At 40.7% G+C, this 27,208-nt stretch overlaps 1 protein-coding gene across 2 annotated transcripts in view; it reads right to left on the reverse strand.

Annotated features, from left to right (window-relative positions):
• LOC127442027 (alpha-N-acetylgalactosaminide alpha-2,6-sialyltransferase 3-like) overlaps positions 1-24,187 on the reverse strand; it is a 163,024-nt gene extending 138,837 nt beyond the window's left edge. For both annotated transcript variants that reach the window (XM_051699697.1, XM_051699695.1), the window contains exon 1: positions 24,015-24,187. In XM_051699697.1, coding sequence (XP_051555657.1) covers positions 24,015-24,032 — 18 coding nt within the window. In that variant the 5' untranslated portion in view covers positions 24,033-24,187. The remainder of the gene's footprint in view (positions 1-24,014) is intronic.
• Positions 24,188-27,208: the final 3,021 nt, after the last annotated feature.

The following is a 27,208-nucleotide window of genomic DNA, read 5'->3' on the forward strand; positions in this document are numbered from 1 at the left end:
AGTAATTAAAGCAACAGTTCACCCAAAAATGAAAATTCTGTCATCATTTACTCACCCTAATGTTACAAACCCGAACACGCAAGGTAAATATTTAAAGATAAAATATAAATAAAACACAGTAGTCCATATGACTTGTGCGCTATATTCCAAGTCTAATTAGGCCATATGATAGCTTTGTGTGATTAGCAGATGAAATCTAATCTTGTTCATTGAAAAACATCCCCTCCAAGATGCATTTGGCTACAAATGGCCTCGATGTTGTATTTATGTATTACATAGGCATATAACTTTTGTAGACCCATTTAGAGCTACATTTTCGATCTGTTAGCCACAGAAAGATATCATATGGCTTCAGAAGACCAGACTACATTGCACAAGTCATATAAACTACTTTTATGATACTTTAAACATATGTCATTGAGTGCGTTTAGATGCACTTTAAAAGTTTATAAACTTAAAAGTCGGACTAAAGCAATAATTCGACTTTTTAAAATGTCAAGTCTGACTGAAATTGTGCCAGTCCAGTTTTTGCGAAATCGAACTAACAGAGTTAGGTAATGTGATTGTAACATGACTCCAACATGTACTCATGTTAATCAGATCACAACTGGCCTCTGTATTATGTGCATGCTCGAAAAAACAGAGGTGCTGCACAACATGTATTTAACCCAGAAGTTCAATGCAACACAAAACAGAGGAGAAGGATACTGTAGCAACAATACAAAGATATCATGGCGAACGCTAGAAATGTTCATTACTGGACGAATCAACAGTCTGTAAGCCATTCACACCTGTATCACACTGATGTGCCTTATTATTCTTTTGTCTGTATTCTGCTCATTGACTAATCCTCTTATCTGTCTGCCACAGTAATACCCACATCACCCAACATCTAGGCCCCATTTCCACCAGGTATTAAAATGTGTTTTGGGTGATCCGATCATATGTGGTTAGCCCTAAATACAGGTCCAAAATGGGTCTAAAATGTTTTGTGATCAGATCACAGAAACCACATACGAATGTGGTCAAAAATGCATGTCCACATCGCATTTAAGGTATGAACAGTAATCCGTCCTGCATGCGTCCTAGCCGAAGCGAAGCACCACCCCTCACCTGTCAATCAACTGCTGCGCAAAAACAAGAGCTTAAACTTTGCCGGTTCCGAGCAGATTTAAAAGGAAATAACCGTCAGATTGGACAATTTTAAAAAGCGGATACATACAGTACACAATCACGAGAGCTTCACGCATCTTCTTTAGTGTGTCTGATATCAACAGATGACAAGCATAACACTTGAAGCTCCTTTAATACAGGTAATCCACTAAAATAATGGATAATTCTGCTGACTGCGGCATAGGTCTGGGCTCTATAGCAGCTTCAGTTGGCCAAGAATCGCACATTTAGACAACTAACTGACATGTAAAGGTTCTAATCACAGTCGGTTTTGTCATTACAGGGTGTTTAGGGGTGGGGTTATTGGAGATGTATCATACCATAATAGAGAGAGACAGACATTGAGGGGAAAATATAATTTATATAGTGGTCTTGCACAGTATATAGTGGTGAATCTCCGCAAGCAATTGCACAGTAAACACAAGGAAGAATAGCAGAAAATGTGTAGAGAGTCTAAGAACAGCACAGAAAACCTCAATATAGAGAATTTCACAGACATAACAGTTGCATACTATGGCCAAGCTTAAAATGCTATGTATGCTATGTATAGATTGTAAACACTAGAAATTATCTACTGCATCTTACATTAAATTATCATCGAGTGGTTATAACGTCCTGGTTACTTGCGTAACCTCCGTTCCCTGATGGAGACATTGTGTCGATGAAGTGACACTAGGGGTCACTCTTGGGAGCCCGAGACACCTCTGGTCTTTGATAAAAGGCCAATGAAAATTGGCGAGTGGTATTTGCATGCCACTCCCCCGGACATACGGGTATAAAAGGAGTTGATATGCAACCACTCATTCTGGTTTTATGCTGAGGAGCCGAGACAAGGTCCAGCCATTTCAGCGGGTAGTTCAGCATTGTGGAAGGAGGGACACAACGTCTCGTTCCCTCCATCAGGGAACAGAGGTTACGCAAGTAACCAGGACGTTCCCTATCTGTCACTCACTCGATGTTGTGTCGATGTAGTGACACTAGGGGTCCCTATATGAAATGCCACAACTGGCTGAACTGTGTTACGTGAACTGGTGGAGTGTGACGGGCAGACCACTGTGTGCCTCGTAGCCAGCACACCAGGTCGACACGTAACCTTCCCCAACATAGTTATGAGTGTCGAATGGCCCTTTGGGGACAAGTCGACTACCCAAAAGATAAAGACAGGCTAACCCAGTCGTGGCCTATTTTCCCCTTCTTTTTTTCCACTCCCTAAAAAAGAAGGGGATTATCCGACTGGGCCACCAGGTCTAGTCGGGGGGTGTCCCTCCCAAGGGGAGGACACCGCGGAGACCACACCTCGCCCAAAAAGAGGGGGGATATTTAAGAGGAAAAATACGTCACATGGTCTTGACGACCAAGTGGAGAGTCTCAAGGTAGATCCTACACAACGGGGGAGGAGTTACTACTAACATAGAGACTGAGGCAGAGGGGCTCTGCCCAATGAAGACGCAGTTTGCCAACAGGGAAACAAATTAGTGGAAGATATACATCGCATGGGGTTTTACCTTACAGAGAACCGCCAAATGCGGAGCACCTACCCCAGAACAGGGCTCTTAGTTAGCACGTGCACTGGGTCTCTCCGAAAACTCGACTGCCACAGGGCTCGGAGGATGTCAACCAGGGAACATAGTTTGTGAACACTACTGGGAATTAATGACGCACATCTTCAGCTCAAAAGAGGTGGAAGGCGCTATGTGCAAGCGATACACCCGGCCGGCTATCCCGGGCCTATCCGCTTGTATTGCGTGCCGCTACCTGGGACGAAACCGGTTCCACCCGGAGGTTGTAGAACCTTGTAAAGGTGTTGGGTGTTGCCCAGCCCGCTGCTCTGCAAATGTCTGTTAGAGAGGCACCCCTGGCCAGGGCTCAGGAGGCCGCTATACCCCTGGTAGAATGGGCTCGTAGCCCTACCGGGGGCGGCACGTCCTGGGAGTGATATGCCATAGCTATGGCGTCAATGAGCTAGTGGGCAATCCTCTACTTGGAGACAGCGATTCCTTTCCGCTGTGCACCACAGAAGACAAAGAGCTGCTCAGAGATTCTAAAGCTTTGCATGCGATCCAAATAGATGTGTAAAGCGCGAACCGGACACAGCAACGACAGGGCTGGGTCTGCCTCCTCCTGGGGCAGCGCTCGCAGGTTCACCACCTGATCCCTAAAAGGGGTTGTAGGAGCCTTGGGCACATAGCCTGGTCTGGGTTTCAGGATCATGTGAGAGTAGCCCGGACCGAACACCAGGTACGTTTCGCTGACAGAGAACGCTTGCAGGTCTCCTACCCTCTTGATGGAAGTGAGCGCAGTCAGGAGGGCAGTCTTTAAAGAGAGTGCCTTAAACTCAGCTGACTGCAAAGGCTCAAAGGGGGCTCTCCGTAGATCCTGAAGAACTATAGAAAGGTCCCATGAGGGAACGAAGCACGGTCTGGAGGGATTCAGCCTCCTGGCGCCTCTCAGGAACCTGATGATCAGGTCGTGCTTCCCTAAGGACTTACCGTCGACTGCATCGTGGTGTGCTGCTATGGCGGCAACGTACACCTTCAAGGTGGAAGGGGACAGCCGCCCTTCAACCTCTCCTGCAGGAAGGAAAGCACTGATCCGACTGCGCATCTCTGGAGGTCTTCCCATCGGGAAGAACACCACTTAGCGAACAGACGCCACTTAAAGGCATACAGGCGCCTCATAGAGGGGGCCCTAGCCTGAGTGATCGTGTCTACCACTGCGGGTGGTAGACCGCTTTGGTCTTCCACGTCCCGTCCAGGGGCCAGACATGGAGATTCCAGAGGTCTGGTCGCAGGTGCCAGATGGTGCCCCGTCTCTGAGAAAGAAGGTCCTTCCTCAGGGGAATTCGCCAGGGGGGAGCTGTTGCAAGGAGCGTGAGGTCCGAGAACCACGTCTGGGTGGGCCAGTAGGGTGCTACCAGGATGACCTGCTCCTCGTCCTCCCTGACCAAGTAGGCTCACTGGGGGAAACGCATATTTGCGCAGGCCAGGGGGCCAGCTGTGTGCCAGCGCATCTATGCCGAGGGGGGCCTCGGTCAGGGCGTACCAGAGCGGGCAGTGGGAGGATTCTTGGGAGGCGAACAGGTGCACCTGTGCCTGTCTGAATCTACTCTAAATCAGCTGGACCACCTGAGGGTGGAGTCTCCACTCTCCCCTGAGGGTAACCTGCCCTGACAGCACGTCCGCTGTAGTGTTGAGGTTGCCCGGGACGTGAGTGGCTCGCAGCGACTTGAAGTGCTGCTGACTCCAGAGGAGGAGACGGCGGGCGAGTTGTGACATACACAGAGAGCGCAGACCGCCTCGACGGTTGACATATGCTACCGTTGCCGTGTTGTCTGTCCGAACTAACACATGCTTGCCCTGGATCAACGGCCGAAACCTCCGCAGGGCGAGCAGAATTGCCAACAACTCGAGGCAGTTGATGTGCCAATTCAGTCGCGGGCCCGTCCACAAGCCGGCGGCTGTGTGCCCGTTGCAAACAACACCCAGCCCATTTTGGAAGTGTCCGTCGTGACCACGACGCGCCTGGAGACCAGTTCTAGGGGAACACCTGCCTGTAGAAACGAGAAGTCGGTCCAAGGGCTGAAAAGATGGTGACAGACCGGCGTGATGACCACGCGATGTGTCCCGCGGCACCATGCCCATCTCAGGACTCGAGTCTGAAGCTAGTGCTGAAGCGGTCTCATATGCATCAACCCGAGCGGGGTGGCCGCTGAGGATGCCATATGCCCCAGGAGCCTCTGAAAGTGTTTCAGTGGAACCGATGTTTTCGCCTTCAAACAGGCCAGCACCGACTGCACGCTCGTTCGTGAGGCACGCTGTCAAAGAGACTGAGTCCAACTCCAAACCGAGGAAAGAGATGCTCTGAACCGGGAGGAGCTTGCTCTTTTCCCAGTTGACCCGAAGCCCTAGTCGGCTGAGGTGTGAGAGCACCAAGTCCCTGTGTGCACACAACATGTCCCGAGAGTGAGCTAGGATTAGCCAATCATCGAGAATGCGAATGCCCACTTCCCTTAACGGGGCAAGGGCTGCCTCTGCGACTTTCATGAAGAAGCTAGGAGACAAGGAAAAGGCAGAAAGGGAGGACCTTGTACTGATATGCCTGACCCTCGAATGCAAACCGCAGGAAGGGTCTGTGTCGAGGTAGAATCGAGACGTGGAAGACCGCCGCTGGAGAGCCAAACCTGCCAAATAGAGTGGTGGACGGTGGTCGTGATGACAGCCGTGCATACCGGATACGTGACCCAGGGAACAAGGAAACCGCTCTTGCTGAACTCTTGGGTACTGCAGCCACTTGGGCATGCAGCACAATGAAATGCAAAGGTAACAAAAAGATTCTCCTCCCGGCCTTCGACTGGGGGATGGAAAGGTCTGCTTACCAGCTCCAGAGCAGCGTGTTTCGTCGTCCCTGGGTCGCCCGTATCAAGGGCGCTTTGAAGCCTTTCACAGTTCTTGGCGGCTGCGAGACGGGTGGCGTCTGCTTCCTGTGGTGGGCTCCACGCCGGGGCCGGGCCGAAGGGGTGGGGCGGAACTACCACACAACAATCCCGGGGCGGAACTACCCTCGTGCAGTTCCTTTAGCGCCTTGGCGGACTTGCAGGAGAGCCATGGCATGCAGGGCGGAGACGGCTTGTCCAGTGGCACCATAGGCCTTGGCCGTCAGAGACGACGTAAACCTACAGGCCTTGGACGCGGGCTTTGGGCACCCGTGCCAGGTGGCGGCGCTCTGCGGGCATAGGTGCACCGCGAGCGCTTTTATCCACCGGGGGATTGCCGAATAGCCCTTGGCCACCCCGCCATTGAGGGTAGTGAGGGACCAGGAACCAATCATCGATCCGCGAGGGTTCAGGGAAGAGCGGAGGGTTCCACTCTAGCCTGACGCTCGAGGCTGCCCGGGAAAGCATATCGTCATCTCCGTGTCAGACTGTGACCGGGCACCGCACCCGAAGGGAGGAGCCCAGCTAAGGCTTCCGTGTCCGACTGGACGAGCCCGCTCTCCGATGCTGCACTCGAGAGCTCATCACTTTCACGGGCTCCGAATAAGAGGTCGAACTCACCGTGAGACGAGCCGGCGGACTCATCCGGAAGCCCAATCGGGGCAGACGAGCGTGCTGGGGAATGGGAGGTCCGCGGGGGGATACCCGGCAGAGGCGGTCCTATTGGGTCCCCAAATCGCCCCCAGTGCTAGCCGCGCTGGCCTCATACCTGTGGGTAAAAGGACTGAGGCAGGGAGCCTCTGGGGTGGCTTGCTTTCTTATGAAGGCAAGCTGCGACCACACCGTTGCCATGGACATGTCCTCACAATGAGTACATGACCCATCCATGAACACTGTCTCCGCGTGAGCAGTGCCCAGACATGAAAGACAGTGATCGTGACCCTCAGAAGGCGAGAGATAACGAGCGCAACCAGGAATAACACACAAGGAAAGGCATCTTTAAAAAGACACATCTTTAAAAAGACGTACCGTGTGTGCCGCTCTTTTAGAGAAATATACTCTTTTAGAGAAATATACTCTTATTTCTGTCGAAGCGCCCAGGGGCATTCTCTGCAGTGCACCAGTGCAGAGGACGGAGAAGCCGCTGAAATGCTCCGTCAGATCCAGCAGAGGTGAATGAACATTCGTGGGAATTCAGCTCAGAGAGCATGACCGTTCGGCTCCGAAGAGAAAATCTGAATGAGTGGTTGCATACCAGCTCCTTTTATACCCGTATGTCCGGGGGAGTGGCATGCAAATACCACTCACCAATTTTCATTGGCCTTTTATCAAAGACCAGAGGTGTCTCGGGCTCCCAAGAGTGACCCCTAGTGTCACTACATCGACACCAACGTCGAGTGAGTGACAGATAGGGAACTAAGGCTGTCAATCAATTAAACAGTATAACTGAATTAAATACATGACATGACAATTAATTAATCGAATGAATCTCAATTAATCGTGCACATCATTATTGGCTGAGGAAGGCCCCCAAATAAAGATAATTCATATAAATAATGCATAATAATTCAAATATTTATAAATATAATATATAGAGCCTATAATAAATATATCATACGAATTGAAATTCAGTTTGAAATAAATTGCATTTATTGTGACAGACAGGTAAAGCATTGATTAGACAACACAAAAAGTGGCTTAAGAATCTTTCTTTGACTTTTCTGACATTGTTGTGCCTTAAAATCATGCAGTAACACACAGACATAGTGATTGATGTATGTCGTCATGAAACAGAGACCCTCTCTTCCAAATCCGAACACAAGTGGTCACAGCAGACGCATTTAAATGGCCAGGTGTAAACAGCGATGTGTCTCACCAGACCACATGTGATCGGACCACCCGAGACGCATCGTGATACCAGGTGGAAATGGGGTCATAGTCTCGCGTAGCCAGCATTGATTAGACAATACAAAAAGTGGCTTAAGAACTCGATCTATTGTTTGTTTAATTCTCATATCATTGCACAAGCCTGCAGTTGACAGCTATCTGTTTTGCATTGAGTTCGTAAGTGTGTCCAGTTTTAACAGTACGCATTATTGCGTTCCGTCTGCGTGACAGTTTTAAATTGTCGCTCTATGTACAAACTCGGACGGACCCGTTTGGAGCATCTCACTGGTATTCATCGTCATAAACGCTGCATTTTTAGGATGCTGTGTCAAGTTAAAAGTAGTGGAAACTTTGAAAATCACATCTCAAGATTCCTGTACTCTGTTGTGCTTCCTCAGTGAGCGGTTCTCATCCTGTTGCTGCGCTGCTTGTGAGGTTTGTTGAGGCGCGCTGCCACCTATTGACGCGGCTCGTAAAAACAGATGTACTTCAAGCTTGAAAAAGTTAGTGATTTCGGTTGCTGACAACGCCTGAACATTGGAAGATCTCTCCCCTACTTGCAGCTCGTATGGTAGGAAAATCTGTTCTTTCATTACGGAATTTACATACGTGTCGGGGGTATGATTAATTGCATTAGTTTTTTTAATGCATTATTTTTAATATAATTATTCACACAAACTTAACGCATTAAATCGACAGCCCTAGTTATAACAGCTCTTTTACTGATCTCATGTGGATTCCATTCATAGAATGAGGCAGAAAGCATGACTTTTATTGAATATGCAGGTTCAGTGACAGATGCAGAACTGTTCAAGTATACAGACAACAAATCTATAAAAATACCAGCAATCGCTTGGAAAATATAGAAAAAACAATCATTTTCTTAATCGTTTGTTTATTCACGACATCTCTCCTCAGTCTAAACATTATTATTACACTTTACACAGAGTTTATAAGGATAATTGTAGGCACTAAGTGAAGCAAAGCAGAGTTTGTAGTTATAAAATTCAAGAGCAAATTGCATCGTCTTCTGCCTTTGGACATCACCATAAGCACAAGGGATGACGTACATCTCATATGCACCAAAATCAAAGTGTAAAGGTTAGAAATGCACATGGCTGTAAAGTTTTCCATGTAGTTGTGCCAGTTGATGCAAAAAGGTCAACTGGAAACCATCTAAGTCACTTCCTCAGCTGACGTCTTTCTCCAGCTATTCGATTACACATGTGTCATGTATACTTGGACAGTGAAATGAAAACTGTAGCTCGACTGTGCAAAAACCCTCATTCCATTTTTATTGTATGAAAAGGAGTGGCCAGGATATTCCTTAAAAATCCACCTTTTATGTTGCACAGATGAAAGAAAGTAATAAAGGCCACATGAGCTTGAGTAAATGATGACAGAAATGTGAACTATTCCTTTAAAGACTGAAAGAAACCAAATTCACAAGCAGAATCTGCTGTCTCAGCTAAATTGTTTATTCTCAGAAAGACTGCAGGAGAGGTTCATGCTTGAAAAACCACAACATCTGGATTCAGGATGGAAAATTCACATTGTGAATTAACTTAAATATACTTTGCAAACCTTTTTCTTTGAAAAATAGATATCTGTGTCAGTGAAGTGCTTGACCTGCTGTAACTAACTGTAATCTAAGCCTACAGTGGCCCCAAATTTAACACTTAAGCCACACTTAGGCTACTAATTATTAGGCTTGGGATCAATGCATTTTTCATGCATCGATAATCAGACGATTTTCCTGATGATTATCCATATATACAGATTTTTATTTTCCAGATATTAATAGGGCTGCTCGTTGCACAGAAGTCTTTGACTCTTCAGACATATTTCTCAACAAACCTTTGGTAAACTGTGAGCGGCAGATTAAATTAAAGGGGGCCGTACACTGGACGTGTCTGGCGGATGAAATGGTGCGTTCTAAAATTCAAAAGAATTATTTATTTCCTACAAATGTATACACACACAGCCAACGCTCAGCATCAACATTCTGCAGCGCCACGGAGCTCAACTCGCATAGTTTTCCATTAAATTTGACACAAATCATTATCAAAGGACACATATTATTTACTCTAGTATAACTGGATGATATATTGTGTACAAGCATCTTTCATAGAGCCTACACAATGTGTTTTCAGTTACAAGTATGCCTTTTTGTGGTTTGACAGCTTGAATGAACGCTACATACAGAGAAATTGCATAATAAAATTCACGCAGTTACACCAGTTTCACTAACCTCATCAACGTCACCGTTCATTCTTGAAAAAGTACAAAAACTGCCATCTGCACCACTTCAGCTCGTACTATGTGTGTTTGTGTCAAGGAGCTCTAAAATACCGTTTTGTGTGTGTGATCGTGACCGCAACCGGCTTCAGTAAATGGTATATCGCCCTTTTGTGGTCTCCCAATGCTATTACACCAGACTGTTAAACAGAGGCCAACTGAGTGAATTGGAAAGCATGCCAATATGGCTTCTAATATAAATGTCAGCTAATTTTAATATATTGATGCTTCAAAAATATATCGATAAAATAATGTGCCGATCAATAATCGATATATCAGTATTTAATGACATCCCTAGTTAACACTACGATTTTCTAAAATATTTCTCTTGTTGTAGGGCAAAATTTAGGCTACCTTGTTTTAAAGATGTTTAGATATTTTACAGGAAAATAATAAAACATTATTAAGAAAATGATTTTTTGCTGTGTACAGCTGGGTTCAGACTGTACGTTTTTGGCCATGATTTTGCCGTCTGACACAAATTTCAAGGATCGTAAAAGATTTCTCTTCTCGTAGGGTTTAATAAAAAGTTTTTTTTTTCACTTTAATTCAGTGAATGTAATTTAGAGGTATTTTTAAAAGATGATTTTGTCCTCTTTATTGTTAGTAAGCATATTTAATACAAACTTTTAAGTCGGGCACATGCTGAATAATCGGATAAGTGTAATCCATACACTTTCCTCACTGCGGCTCTCAAATCTCATTTGCATTTAGATTTAACAATGGCATGTTTAAAATCTTTGATGGCACAGGCCATTGGTTCTCACATTTTTCATAACCGAAAATGGCACAGCAGTTTAAATATACGGAATGGAGAATAAGACATCAGAGCTGCAGCGGAAGGGAAGATTGTTTTAGTGAGTAACAACTTAAATTTTGGTCTCTTCCTCACACAAAGCTATCGTATATATTCAGAAGACTTGGAATGTAGTGCTGGAGTCATTGGGACTACATGTAGAGCTTTAAAGCAGCAGTCAGCGACTAAGTATGAACTGTCTTTTATGGAAAAGATTAATGTGAAGAATTCTTTAAATATTCTCCTTTCGTGTTTCACTGACAAATAACAGCATTTTTGTTTTCAGTTTTGGAACAAAATGAAGGTGAGTAAATAATGACTGAATTCTCATTGAATTATTCATTTAACTTTACAAAAGAAACAATCTGACAATGACCCACAACACTTAAAGTGATTGCACTGAATAAAATCTTTATAGTCATGATTTCACCAAAATATTATCATAGTCTGATCCTTTGGTGCAATCGTGTCTTTCAGTGTCAAGAAAAAGTATGTGAACCCTTTGGAATTAGCTGGTTTCCTAAATAAATGAATTGGTCGTAAATTGTGGTCTCATCTTTATCAAAGTCACAAGTATAGTCAATTTGCTTAAGCTAACAACACACAAACAATTATAATCTTTCATGTCTTTATTGAACACATCCCATTAAACATTTCTAGTGCTGTGGAAATAACTGGTCGATCCTCCTTTGGCAGCAATAACCTCAACCAAGTGTTTCTGGTAGCTGTGGATTAGACCTGCACAACGTTCAGAAGGAATTTTAACCCTTCTTCCTTACAGAACTGCTTCAGCTCCATATTCTTAGGATGTCTGGTGTGAACAGCTCTCTTGAGGTCATTTCACAGTATCTCTATTGGGTTAAGGTCTGGGCTCTGACTGGGCAACTCCAAAAGGTGGATTTTCTTGTTTTGAAGCCATTCTGTAGTGGATTTACTTCTATGTTTGGGTCATTGTCATGCTGCATCACCCAACTTCTACTGAGCTTCAGCAGGCGCACATCTTGACAAACTTGGGAATACGTTTTTCCCTCAATGATGGCAAGCGTTTCAGGTCCCAAAGCAGCAAAGCATCCACAAATCATGATGCTCCCTCCACCATACTTCACTGTTGGGATGACGTTTTCATGTTGGTATGTGATGCCCTTTTTATGACATACGTAGTGCTGCATGTTCTTCCCAAATAATTCAACCTTAGTTTCATCAGTCCACAAAACATTTTCCCAGTAGAGTTTTGCATGCAGCAATGTTTTTGTTGGAAAGCAGATGCTTCATTCGTGGTATCCTGCCATTTCACCAAGCCTGATTAATGTTTTCCATATAGTAGACTCTTGAACAGAAATGTTTAAGCCATCTTAAGCCGTCTTGAGATGTCTTAAGCCATCACTCTAGCGTTCTTTTTTACCTCATTGAGCATTCTGCGGTGTGCACTTTGAGTCATCTTGGCTGGACGGCCACTTTTAGGGAGAGTATGACACAGTACTAAATAGTCTCCATTTATAGACAACTTGTATAACTGTGGACAGATGAATATCTAATCTCTTTGAGATAACTTTTTGACCCTTTCCAGCTTTATGTAAAGCAACAATTCTTGATCGTAGGTCTTTTTAAATCTTTTTTGCGAGGCATAGTCCACATCAGCAGATGCTTCTTGTGAATAGCAAACTCAAAATGTTTGAGTGCTTTTATAAGTCAAAGTAGCTCTAACCCACACCTCCAATCTCGTTTTGTTAATTGGATGCCAGGTTTGCCAACTCCTGACTCTATTTAGCTTTTGTTGCCTTCAATGCAATATAAAATGTTTTACAACAGATTAATGGAGTCACGCCACTGAGGAGAAGACATGATAATATTTAAAGGATTTCATTAAGGAAACTGGACAAAGAAACACAATTGAAATAGTATACGAATTTTGTGCTACACTCAAATAAACAAATTTAAGATTTAAGAATTTCTATTTTATATCAAAATACTATCAAACTGAATTGAGTAATTTATAATAAAATAAAACTATATATTTTAAGTTGTATTCATTTAATTTTGTTAAACATCACACAATTCAATTTGATGGAATTTTGTTATGAAATTGAAATGTGTAAATCTTAAAAATAGGCTAAAATATTTTTTTGAGTGTATATGTGTATATTCCAATATAAGCCATATGATAGCGTTGTGTGAAGAACAGACTAAAATGTTGTTGTTATTTACTTAAAAATCACTCAAAACCTAATTTCCAATTCCACATATGGTGACTAACACTTCTCTGACAACTGCTTGCATCACTCCTCTGAAAATGGAATACATAGAAAATAAATAACGAACTAAAGCCTTTATCAGCCAATTAACAAATGACACTGCATCTACGTGCACTTTCAGTCAATTCAGGACGGATTTACAAGACACATAATCATTAATCTTACAGTTCACTTAATATCCTTAACTGCTCAACGAGGACTTTAAAACATTACAGACATTACAGCCTCATTTTCTGTGAAGCTGCTTTGAAATTATGTGTATTGTTTGATTATGTCACACATAAGAACCAATCCTGTCAAACCTGGCGTGGCGAGTCTGGCGATGTGGCATTATTTATATTAATGGGAACTGCTAATGAGATTTTAGAGCTTCGGCAGAGAGTAGGATTAACAGTAATTAATGACTTATTTTAAATATTTTCTTCATGCAAACTTCAGAAGACTTAAAATATAGTGTGAGAGTCTAGACTACTTTAAAGGTGTCTTTGTCCTTTTTGACAGATGTGGTCACTATGAACTGTTGTTGTGCTGAAAATAGCTGTGTGAAGGCTCAATAATTCTCCTTTTGTGTTCCATGGAAAAATTAGCATAAAACTTTGGAATGACATAGGGATGAGCAAATCATGACAGAATTTTCATATATGGGTGAAATAAACCTTTAACAATGTCATTTTTAACTAATCAACCTTTAGTTTGCATCTGGGCCACAAATAACTGCCAAAATAAGGGCTGCAATTGCTACAGTACATGACAACGCCTGATTTTCATGCTCAAACCAAAATTCATTTATAAGAATTTACACTTCATTATAGAGAGGTAACAGACATGTATTCTGGATCCACATCTGCTGGGACACTGTTCAAGTGCGCATGGATCACAAGTGTAAATCCTCAAACAGCCACACAAGCAGATCCCTACAATATCTCTCCCTGGCTTCTTCACACTCCTGCTAAGCTACTTTCCCACAGCCACACTGTACTATTCCAAACCAGATTACCAGTCAAATGAGATGTCTTTCATTTTCTGACCTAGTTGTCTTTCTCCACCTATTCAACAAAAATGAATTAGTATAACAAAAGAATCTAGCACAGCAACAAATCAAGAGCTCCTGTTGGACATCTGGGTGAAGCAAACACCAAACTGCACTTTAATTATCTTATCAGAGGTGTAAAGTGCTTGCTAGTCCCTTTTACCTGCAACCTTTTAAGCTTGACTTTATTACAACAGCAAAACTGTTTTAAACTGCGTTTATATGCGCCACGTCTCAGAGCAAGACCAACACTGTGGAATATGCTACAGCCTGAAAATTAACTTTAGCTTTAGGAGGCAAGTAGTGAGAAATCAAATGTGCATCCTCTTGAAATAGAATTAAGCACAGCCATAAAAATTGAACTGTAATTGGCAGTATTCCTCATGTTTTTCACTGTAGAACCCCTAAAATATACAGCAGTAGGGCTGCACAATTAATCGGAAAATTAATCGCGATTACGATTGAGGCAGCCACGATTATGTAATCATGAAAACTGACGATTACAGCGTTCAATTTAAGTCTGCTCCTGTTACGTCAATGGTTTCTATTTACAATGTGATTTTGCAGCGGTTGAGTATTCTAACTAATAAGTAACATGTCTGTTGAGCAATGAAATGGCAATGGTCAATCAGAGCCGCTTAAATTAATCCTCCGTCCTATCTGTAATGACAACTGATTCTAATGAACAAGTTTTAAACCGTCTGAATGCACAGATGCTTGCTTTATGTTCTATCTCTGTTCACATGGCACACGAAAATTAATACTGAAGAAACATCACCTGACACATGAAAAGAAGCTGTAGAACAAGAGCGAAAAGCACTTTGGAATTATTTTGGACTCATTGCATATTGCACAGCTCGCTTTGAACGTAGATGTTAAATACACTGCAAATGAGCAGGGAGCCACATGACGCCATGTGAAGGGCAGACGTGTGAGAGACAGCTCTGCGCACTTTGCTAATTTTGTAAATAATTTTCATGATATAATCCGGTGAAATTCGATACACCCAGTTACACATTTACTGTTTGAGGTAAACATGGCAAAGAAGTCAAAATCCTCGGGCTCTGGAGACATTAAAAGACACTTACGGGTTCAAGATGAAAGCCCAGACAGGCCTGTGGACCGGGGACTCGATTTAGATGGTGCGGCGGGAGAAGGAATCCAGCGTCAAATGTCCAATATGTCGGTGATGTTGACGAAGGTACTTGCGGACTTGGAGGATCTCGCTGTAATACGTCGATCGATTACGGCGATGGAAAATAAATTATCTGAGCTAGTCACGAGTGACAGATGTTGAAAAACGAATCGATTATTTGGAGTCATCAGAGAGGGAATTAGCTGCTAATCCGCCCGCGACCAAAGTTGATTTGGAACGTGTTCTTGAAAAGCTTGAAGATCTTGAGAATAGAAGCCGCAGGAATAACATACGAATTGTTGGAATTCCTGAGCATGAGGAGGGCAGAGATATGGTGAAATTCCTAGACGAGCTTTTCCCAAGTCTGCTCGACATAACAGGCCACAAGCTGGAAATCGAGCGAGCTCACAGAGTCCCAGCTCGCAGATCTGCTGAGGGAGACAGGCCCCGATCGATTCTGGCCAAATTTTTGAAATCATCTGATAAAGATCTCATGTTGCACCAGGCAAGGAGTAAAGGAAAGCTTTCTTGGAAGAATTACAATATTTTCTTGTTCCCGGACTTTGGGAACTCGACAAGAGAGAAACGCGATCGGTTTAAGGAATGCAAGAAACTCTTACATCAGCGGAAGATCACTTTTGCTCTGATGTTTCCGGCCAGACTGAGAATAAACACCAAGGATGGCAGCAAAGTATTTACATGTCCAAATCAGGCAATGTCTTTTATTGAAACAATGGGTGAGTAACCATTGGGTGTTTTTCTTGTGAGTGGATTGACTCACTGTACATACTCTGGCTTTTGGAGGAAGCTGGGCACCATTTTTGTTTCTTTTTGCGTTGGCTCCGCCGAGTGGTTGGAGTTTGTTTTGTGGATTAACACTTTTCCTTAAAGAAACTTTTGCATTGACGGAAGGTCACATTTACAATGAAGTTCCCGGGCAGATTGAGAATAGACCCAACGGATGACCGCAAAATATCTACATGCCCACACAAAGGATGTCTTTTATAAAGTTGGCAGACTGTGTAAATCATGGGATATACTTTTATGCGGCCTCTGAGTGAATTGACTCTTGACCATCTGAGGAACCGGGGTGCGTGTTTCGTTTCCTTTTGTGCTGGTCCCGCCTAGCGGTTGGAGCTTGTTTTGTTTAATTACACTACTTAGGGACAGTTATGGATGAATCTGTCAGTTCCTCGTGCTTATGCCTCCTGTTGGCTGGAGTATGATTTATGGAGTATTTTTGTGGGACATTAGAATGATTATGTCATCTGCTGTACTCATCAGCTGGCTCACTGAAGATTAGTTTGTCTGAACGAGGAAACTGAACGGCTTTATATCGGCTGGAATTTGTTTTGTGAAGGAACACACCTTCGAGAGAGTTCTGTGAATGAGTCTACATGTTCTTTGTGTTTATTCTGCCTATTGGCTGGGGTTTGTTTTACAAAATATTTGATGTTATGTAATTTTGCCTTACAAATTTGTGAGGCAAAATTGAGCAATCCGATGGCAAAGTTGTAGCGGGGGCTCTCATAGGCGTACATGGATTCTTTGAGTTTAAAGGGATTGACACCAGTTGGTGCGTGGGGTTAATGCGCACGTTTTATCTTTTTTCTGTTTGTTTTGTTCAGGGGGAAGTTCAGGGTTTTATTGTTGCATTGATGTTGAAATGTGGTCTTCATAATTTTGTCTTTGCCACACAATTTATTTTTTCTACTATATCAAAATGTCAAATGTTAATATGAGTGTACTATCTCTCTCCACATGGAATGTGAATGGGTTGGGGCACCCCATAAAAAGAAGGAAGGTTATTTCTTTTCTTAAACATAAGAAATATGATATAGTGTTTCTTCAAGAAATGCATCTTTCCCAGTAGGAAGCTGAAAAATTTGGGAAGATTTGGGGTGAAAATGTTTTCTTTAGTGTTGGCTCAAGTAAGAGCAAGGGAGTCATTATATTGGTAAATAAACATTTACAATTCAAATTCAAATTGTTTTAGCAGAAATTCAGGGGCAAAGTCTGATTTTGGCTAATATTTATGCACCTAACGCTGATGATCAGGACTTTTTTATAGATCTTGAAGGGATGTTGCAAGCCGCTGGCACCCCTCATGATATAATTTTGGGAGGAGACTTTAATCTTTTGATGGACTCAGTCCTTGATCATAGTGAAGCAAAAGTGTGTAAACCAACTAGAGCAACACTGACGCTTCACAGAATGTGTAAAAATCTTGGTCTTACACATATTTGGAGACTTTATACATATAGATCAGGTGGGGTTTATTCGGGGCCGCAGCTCTTCTGATAACATCAGGTGTCTCATCAATATCATGTGGTCAGTAGCGAATGATCAGTCTCCGGTCGCTGACATCTCACTTGACGCCAAAAAGGCATTAGATATGGTAGAATGGGATTATCTTTTTAAGATTTTGGAAATGTATGGGTTCAGGAGTACATTTATTGGTTGGATTAAGTTACTTTATAGACACCCTGTAGCAGCGGTACAAACAAATGGATTAATTTAAGATTATTTTACTCTGTATAGGGGCACTCGGCAGGGTTGCCCTCTTTCCACATTATTGTTCTGTCTTGCCCTGGAACCATTAGCAGCCCAATAAGAAAGGAGGATGATTTTCCAGGGGTGGTGGCAGGAGGTGTGGCGCATAAGCTTCTGCTTTACGCAGATGATATTTTATTATTTGTCTCTGAACCTACTAGATCTATGCCTTGCCTCCACAGAATTATTAATTCCTTTTCTAAGTTCTCAGGATTCAGAGCGAACTGGTCTAAATCCGAAGCTTTGGCACTGACAGTGTACTGTCCAGTAACGGCTTTCCAGCCGGGCGCCTTCCAGTGGCCCAAACAGGGCATTAAATATTTGGGGATTTTATTCCCAGCAAATTTGTCTGATTTAGTTAGTGTTAATTTTGACCCTTTAATAAAAAGATTTGGGCAGGTGGGCTTCATTACATTTATCGATGATTGGGAAGGTTAATGTTATTAAAAATAATTGTATTCCAAAATTTAAATACCTGCTTCAGTCTCTCCCTGTAGATGTCCCCCTCTCTTATTTCAAGCAATTTGATAGCATAGTGAAGTCCTTCATTTGGAATGGTAAACGTCCCAGATTGCATTTTAATAAGTTACATAGGCCGATAGACAAAGGTGGGCTAGGCCTACACGTGATTTTGTTTTATTACTATGCGTTCAGTCTCAGACATTTGGCTCATTGGTCACTTCCACCTGAGAAAGCCACTCCCTGGTTTGTTATTGAACAGGCAGTTCTTGCCCCTGTTTCGCCATTACAAAGCATATCTATCAAACTAATCGGAAAAGTTAAGTTACTGTACACCCCATTATTTCGCATTTACACTTGGTATGGACTAAAGTGTCCAGATTGTTTAAATTGGACACTTATTTAAATGTTGCATCGAGCATATGGCAGAACCCAAGATTGTGTATTGGCAAGTCTCCTTTCTGCTGGCCAGAGTGGATTGTGAGGGGGGTTGCTACACTCAGTGGCCTATATGAAAGTGGAGATCGTTTGAAAACTTGGTCCAACATTTTGGGATCCCCAGACCTCAGTTTTATAGGTATTTACAACTGCGCCACCTGCTTTGTACTATTTTTGGGAGTAGCACACAAGGAGGCAGATGCTTTGGGAGAGGTGATTGCAGCTTTTGGGAAAGGTCATGAGGCATCAGTGTACTACTCCTTGTTAATTCAGAGTCTGGGGGATGGAGCCTTAACTTCTCTCAAGAGAGTATGGGAGAAAGATTTCAACTTGGCATTGGAGGAAGGAGTGTGGGCTAAGGTTCTTAAAAACGTTAAGTCTGCATCTAGAGATGCAAGGGTGCGTCTTATACAATTCAAAATTTTGCATAGATTTTATTGGACCCCCTCTAGACTGTATAGGCTTGGTCTTAAAGACACTCCCACCTGCTGGAGATGCCAGTCGGAGGATGGAGAGAAGGCCCATGTTTTTTGGAGGTTCAGAATTTTGTGTGCGACGTGGTGGGCACTCGGGTTTCGTTTTGCCCCAGACTTTGTGTTCTGGGTGATGGGGTGGTCATCGATGTGGGGGATGGCCATATTGATAACTGGGTTCTGACTTGTGTGATGATTGCCAGGCAGGTTATTTTGAGGGGTTGGAGGTCAGCTGGTGCGCCCCCATATCCGGAGTGGTGCACGGAGATGGGGAGGGTAGCGGCTTATGAGGAGGTGTCATTGGGAAGACGGGGTTATTTAGATTTGTTTGTCCAGAAATGGGGCAGGTATTTGGAATTTTTTGCAGTTCGGTTTGATGTACAATATGAAGTTCACGATTCGATATAATCTCGATCGATATAATAACACTTAAATGACAAAGTATGACAGAAAATTATATAAAATACAAAAAAATAATTATCTTTATGTTACAATAGTAAGATATGCACCTCAGCTAAGGAATAGGTGATGGACTATTACTAAGTAGTAAGGGTTAAAAGTAACTGTGTCAGAGTTTAGAGCTGTTAGCCTTGACCAGGCAATGTCATTGCTGTTGATCGTATTATGTTGATTTTATGGTCATTAATGTTCGTAATGCTGCTATTGTTTTATGAACTTAAAATGAGCTTGATGTCTCAGTGTTTTGAATTATAAATTTTGGCCATGCACTGTCATTGCTGTTAGATTTAATATTTACTTCATTCATGTAATGATTAAAGCACTTTTTAAAAAGTTCATAAGGAGATCTTTTTGTGAGGCTCTTTTTGTTAGTAATAAAGAATGGAATACATTTTCTTCCTCTTTGTACTTTTATGTTAAAATGATTATCCTACTCAAAAGTATGTGACATAAAATAAAATAGAATTAGGTTGAAATGAATCCAAAAGTATTTGGATTAGATAACCCCAAAAAAATTTATCCACAAGATTACATTTCTGATAGCATTTTTTGTAATGTATTTTGTAATCAGTACGTGATTACTATTCACAAGTAATCCACCCAGCACTGTACACAACAATTACTTGCTTCTGCCACACACAACAGCTTCCTATCATGTTTACACACTCTACTGATTGGTTAGGTTTAGATAGGGGTTTGGGTAACAAAATTGTATGAAATCATACGAAATAGCCAACTCATAAAATATGTACGAATTTTCATGAGATCGGGTTGTTCTTTTAGTTCGCCTAACAATGATGACGAAATGCAGTGAAGTTTTTATTCTGACAAGGTGTTCACTTGGTTCTATTTCTCCTGTTTGCACACATCTCTGAAATTCTTGACCTATGAGAACTCAGCTGGTCGAAGAGCATTGATGATTGGTTAAAACTAATTGTGGGTGTGGTTTGAACATGAAGTTTTATATTTACAATCGCACGTGCTAGCTGAGGAGTAGTTATAGGCTAATTGACAACGTTGTACCCCGTATTTTAGATTTTGTTTAGAAGTACAATTTTTTATATGATTCACAACACAAAGTCCACAAAGACAGCGTGGCCACAACAAATGAGTGGATAGAGATTGTAGTCTTTATAAAGTCAGATCAGATAACTTGTTGCCAAAAGTGGAAGTGGTTCCGTCGCAAGTTTAACCAGGCAAAGAAGCATTGCAGCACTAAAAGCGAAGATCCATGGAAAGATCTGCATTATTGGCATTACTTCAGGGGCTGGAACACGTTAAACACCATCATGTCACCCTCAACTAACTAATTTTAAAATGACGCTGCGCATAAACGCCGGCTTCGTTCATCTAGGTTGCTTTAGTCCAGGAGAAAAAAGTTCGGCTTCTTCCATAGTATAAATTAGGCTTCACAGTGTTCCGGTTAATAAAACATATAATGAGAGAGGAGTCTTGTTTTCTTTACCACATCCGTGCTATGTGTGATTAAAATGAATGTTTCTTTTTACTTTTTGATCAACAAAGAAAGGACATTAAAAGACACATTATTCAATGAGAGTGGAGTGCGTGGATCTTATCTTTGTGGACACACATTACACGGAAGAAATGTTCTATTTTAATCTCAAGCAATTTTCAACAAAATAAGCAGATTTTCCAGCTATTCCAGTACTTAAATTTCTAAAAGCTAAATTCAAGAACTTTAAGCACTTCAAGAACCTTGTGCGAAAGCTGTAAACAGTGTAGAAAAAAGCGACAAAGATTTTGATGTTTTATGGGTCATTTCATTTATGGTCACATGGACAGAAAACAATTTAGCAAATTTCGCAATATCATGTTTTGCCTTGATGTGCTTCATCATTTATTTTGGTTCGGATATTTCAAAATTCTATATATTGGCCCATCTCTTAAATTAAGTGTACTGTAATTGAGTAGATGCTGGATTAGTCAGAATTCAATGTGTGCAAGAACAGCTCATATAAATTGGCTAACTGGGCTCAGAACATGCAGTCTTATAGTAAATAGACATTTAATGATTTAAAAGTTTGCTATACTGCATGGCTAGTTGCATTTTGCTGCTATTATGTATTATGCCAACACATGCCAACATTTATTATTATTTTTTTATTTTGTTTACTTTTGGAAAAGCATCTTAAAATTGTCTAATGGGGGCCTGGGTAGCTCAGCGAGTATTGACTACCACCCCTGGATTCGCAAGTTCGAATCCAGAGCGTGCTGAGTGACTCCAGCCAGGTCTCCTAAGCAACCAAATTGGCCCGGTTGCTAGGGAGGTTAGAGTCACATGGGGTAACCTCCTCAAGGTTGCGATTAGGGGTTCTCGTTGTCAATGGGGCTCATGGTAAGTTGTGCGTGGATCGCGGAGAATAGCATGAGCCTCCACATGCGGAGTCTCCGCGGTGTCATGCACAACGAGCCACGTGATAAGATGCGCAGATTGACGGTCTCAGAAGCGATTGAGGTAAGTAACAGCGCCACCACGAGGACCTACTAAGTAGTGGGAATTGGGCATTCCAAATTGGGAGAAATGGGGATAAAATAAATAAATAAATAAATAGTCTAATAGAGATTTGTGTAATCCAGTCAAAATTGGCTGTTTCTCTTCATTTTACTGATAATCTTTAAAAATAGATACTTTAGATCTTTGGAACGAAACTAATACTTTCTAAAATATGAATTACCCACATCAATTTATTACCAAAATAATTTTTTTCCAATTCCCACATCCATTTCAGTCAAGTCTAAATACACTTAGCCAATAACTGTCTAAAGAACATGATATACTATTCAAAGTAGGATAAACAATGTGTTTTTGGGGGGGTGGGGGGGGGGGTTGTTGGAGACGTCTAAAGCACACCATTCAGTTTTTCTACACTGGAAAAATGTTAACCTAAAAAAATTGTTTCATGTGGTACCATCTAGATTAATTCATTTAGGTCACAACTATTATTTATTATCTGAATATATTAGGTTACACATCATCAAAACTAATTTGAAGGGTTAGATTAAGTATAAATATCTCCTTAAAGTAACAATTGGAGGCTGCCACTTTTTACAATATGTGGCTCAACAGCTGCTGCTAGCAACGCCAAGGACATGGGGTTGATTCCCAGAGAGCGTCCTCATAAAATGTATTGCTTGAAGGCACTGTAATTCAATAATGTGAATGATGTATACAGATACTGATGACTTTATATACAGTACCAAGTGTAGCCTGAAGTGACCACTGTGGACAACAGTGGGACTAATTCTCTTTGATAACAAAGAGGCTCTCAGTCAAACTATGCACTCTGACCAGCTCCTGAAAGTACATTACCATAACAAAACGGCTAAAACTGTCCAGAAGTAAAGCAAAGTGCTTAAAGAGGGTCTGAGGGATTTCTGTAGAATTCCAACAGTTCACGTTAACGCAACCAGAAGCATACATTTTAGATCAGTGTAGCTCTAAATAGTTAATCTGCCCCTCTTCTCTGTTTACTGATAGTTATCTGATGCAGACGTATAGATTAAGGGTAAGGATAAAGGGCTGACAAAGGAAACTCTTTGTCAGAAAGTACGGCCGACTGAGGCTTTTTATAGCTACACAAGAGCTACGAGTATCTCCTGATTATATATCTTCAGTTTTACTTGTCTGAAAGCACATGTAAGAAAACCTTATAAAAAACAAACACTGAATTTCAATGCAGTCAGTGTCAGTCTGAAAGTGTTCACCATACAGATCCCTAATGCTGGGTCACACCAAAACTTTCTTAACACACACTGAAATTGTCTGTTTGAAAGTGAATCAGCTACTCATGTGTGTCTTTTCTTGCTGCCAGTTCAATTTAAACTACTTGAGCTATTTTTATTTTTATTTTAACTACCAATAAAAATTATTTGGTGGTGGTGTGAAAATTCTTTGACCAATTCTTCTCAAAGCTTCACAGATTTTCATGCGTCAGTGGATCCAAATTAAAATGTGAATTAAAATTTCTCAAAACATTTTTCTAATTTACTAAATAATCCAGTTGCTTGAGCATGTTTGAAAATGCAATCAGTCTGGATCCAATTTGCTGTCCCATTTCAATGAAAACAGAAGATGATGCACTCAAGCCCCAGAGAATGATGCAACTCAACTATTATGAGTGATAGTCTTATGATGCATGAGGATCTTCAGTTATTTTTGAATAAGAGAAGATCTAAAACATCAAGGATAATGTATAAAAACCTATTGCATATGCATATTTTCTTCACTGATTGTAATAAAGTGCATATAACATGATAATTAACAACTTGATGTTGGCATGTGTCTCTTTCCCACTTCAATGAAAACACAATAATGGATGTGTAGATACATGATGCCTTGTCATTGCATAATACAGCAGAAATAAAGAATAAATATGGTTGTAAAGTGTAAGCCAACTGAACACACGTGTCGTACTCGAACAACAACAGTGCATACAGTTACATTCATTACAAGAGGAGCTAGATATTTGCATAAATCTCCACGTCTCGCTCACGACAAGACTTTAGAGGTAAAACACCAGCATTTTCAAAACAATCTGTGCAATCTTTATGCACATTCATACGTTACTGAATATAAAGTGAGAAAAAACAGTCAGCGGCTCGACTTACCTTCCAGATCCAGGCCATCTTACAGGCTGAATAAATAACTTGCAATGCTGGAGTGCTCAATTTAAGATGAAAGAGCTAGTATTGGGAGTTTACTGTTTTATTGATCTGCGGCATGAGTGTCCGACGTCGGTGTGGCGTTGAAACATTTTAGTAAATATTGTGGCGTTCCGTTATTCATGCTCTATTCTCTGATCTGAAGAGCTCGGATTAACGTGCACTTCTATTGGCTGATGGTTACGAAAGCCCCGCCCCTTTATCATGTGACTGTGTTGATGTCATGTAAAGTGTTTTTTTTTTTTTTTAATTGCTGAGAACGGGAACATACAGAAAAATAAGCATACAGCACATAATATCAACAACAACAACAATAAAAGAAACAACAACAAAAAAATAAAACAAAGTAAATAAAATAAAAAAATCAAAATAAGAGGGCCATTATATCACATAAAAATGATCACATAAAGAGCCCAAAAGCAGAGCAAATTCTAACAGTCCTTCTAGCTTTCTTATTAACAGATACTGAGATCACATTTAAATCATTTTCCATTTCTTTTAAGAAGACAGAGAAGACAGGTTTACAGTTTGGAAAATTTAGATTTGTGAATGTAAAATTTGCTTAGGAAATTTTTTTTAATTAATAACAAAACAGATATTTTCTTTTGTGGGGTCTGAGTCAAAATACCTAAATATAATGTTTCTCATATGTATTGAGAAGCCTGGCAAATTCTTACACTTGACAAAAACTCCAATATCATTCCAAAGCTTCTGAGTGTAGTGACACGACCAAAATAAGTGTGCCACTGTTTCATCAGAGTTCAGACAAAAAGAGCATGTTAAATCAATGTCAGCTCTAAACTTTTCTATACATTTCTTAACAGGGTAAAACCTGTGTATCAGCTTAAAGGAAACTTCTTTCACTTTGTTTGTTTGTTTGTTTGCTGTAAAGACCATATTTTTTTCCCAATTAAGGTTAACAAACAAATTATTCCAAAAGGAAATTACAGGTGGAACAGAAATCAAATTCTTAAGAAATAAAGATCTTATTTTATCATTTTTGGCTCTTGACTCAGAATGTCATGTAAAGTGTGACCGGTCTGAGCGACAGTGAATTACGTCACCATTGTTACACGATTCATTATTAACACAATGTGGTCAATGTGGTATAATAAAAACGCTTCTTTTTGTCTTTCTATTAGATAATTTAATGTGTGCATTTGCAGAAGAAAGGACTGTGTGATAGTTTCTAATAAGCTATACTGTGTAATTCATGGAAATACGTGTAATAACACATTGTTTACACTATTACTATAGTAATTAATTGCAGTTAGTAGCATGTAACATTGTAAAATAATGTGTTATCCAAATAGTATATGATAAGAGAGAAAGGCAGGTCTGCATTTTTACATTGTTGTTTTTAAGAAATAAAACAGGTTTGCATGTATGTTAAACTTTTTTTAAGTTTTACGTCAAATCATTTTCACAATAAAGGGTAAAAAGAAGGGCCTTGTTTGCATGCTGTTACAGTATGATCCAACACATTTATTTTTAAATAAAAAAGTATATATTAACTTTTTTGATTTAACTGAATTGGACTTGTTCCAATTTCCTTGATGAGAAACTGAAGTTAATATATACTTTTTTATTTTTTTTAAATGGGAGACGCTGTAACCAAATGACATGATTTATAACGTTTTTGTCAATAAATCTTTTAGATTATTCACCCCAGGGTTCAATTTTCATGCTTTTCTCGCCAGCACATATTTCACATTGGTTTTTAGGAATGAGGACTTGCAGCATGTGGTTTTTTCTTTTTTCTTTTTTCTTCTTCTTCTTCTTTTTTTTCCCTATGATGTGAGGGAAATCCATTTACATTTATTGACTTAGCAGATGCTTTTATCCAGAAGGATGAGACAATAGTTAATGAATAATGTTCCGGGTTCAATACAAGTTAAGATCAATCGACAGCATTTGTAGCATAATGTTGATTATGACAAAAATTAATTGCTACTAGTCCCTTGTTTATTAAAAAACAAAGCAAAAATGGTGGTTAACAGTGAGGCATTTAAAATGGAAGTAAATGGGGCCAGTCCATAAACGTTAAAATACTAGCTGTTTTAAACGTATAGCCACAAGATTTAAGATTACAGGGGTTCAAATGTTTTTTGTGTGATAAAATTGCTTACTAACCTTTTCTGTCTAAAGTTATATTCAAAGTTACAACTTTGTTGTCATGACGACATAACGTCGGTAAATGCTGTAATCCTGGTGTGCGATTTTATCACACTAAAATCATATTAAACGCGTATATCGTTTACGGGTTTTTTTCTTTTTTTTTTTTGGCTATACTTTTAAAACAGTGTGTTGGTTATTTTAAATAAATGTTCCGGGTTCAATACAAGTTAAGCTCAAGCGACACATCCCTCCTTTTCTTTAAAAAAAAAAGCAAAAATCTGGGTTACAATGAGGCACTTACAATGGAAGTGAATGGGGCCAATTTTTGGAGGGTTTAAAGGCAGAAATGTGAAGATTATAATTTTTATAAAAGCACTCTCATTAATTCTTCTGTTAAAACTCATGTATTATTTGAGCTGTAATGTTTTGTAAATCATAATTTTTACAGTCGTTTTGGGGTTTGTTGACATTATATCGTTTTACATCAAAGTTGTAAAATTGGGTATAACTAAACAGAATACGTTAGTGAGCGATTTTATCACACTAAAATCATGTTAACACCCATATTGTTTATGTTTTATGAATATACTTCTGAAACAGTGAGTATTAGACCCAGGCCCACCCAGAATATTACAGATTATTCTTTGTCTTCAAATATATATTTACTAAATAGTTTTGTTTTGTTTTTAAAAAAAAGCATAAATTCTGATTTCTGAAAGCGTGAAAGAACTGTTTGAATGTGCTGCTTCTCTGTTGTTAAGGATAATTTGGTGAAAAAAAAAAAAAAAAAAATTGTGCGAAAACTTGGCCCATTCATTTTTACTGAGGCCCACCCAAAAGTCATTTCCTGGCTTCGCCCGTGATTTTAACGATAACAGATTGGCCCCATTCACTTTCAATGTAAGTGCCTCACTGTAACCACATTTTTCTTTTCTTGAGACACAGGGATGTGTGGTTCAACTAAAGACTAATTGTGAAGAAACCTCAAGCTTCACACCATTCTAACTCTAACTGTTTCTAAA

The sequence above is a fragment of the Myxocyprinus asiaticus genome, chromosome 6 (assembly GCF_019703515.2).
Source record: "Myxocyprinus asiaticus isolate MX2 ecotype Aquarium Trade chromosome 6, UBuf_Myxa_2, whole genome shotgun sequence".
In the NCBI taxonomy this organism is placed as follows: domain Eukaryota; kingdom Metazoa; phylum Chordata; class Actinopteri; order Cypriniformes; family Catostomidae; genus Myxocyprinus; species Myxocyprinus asiaticus.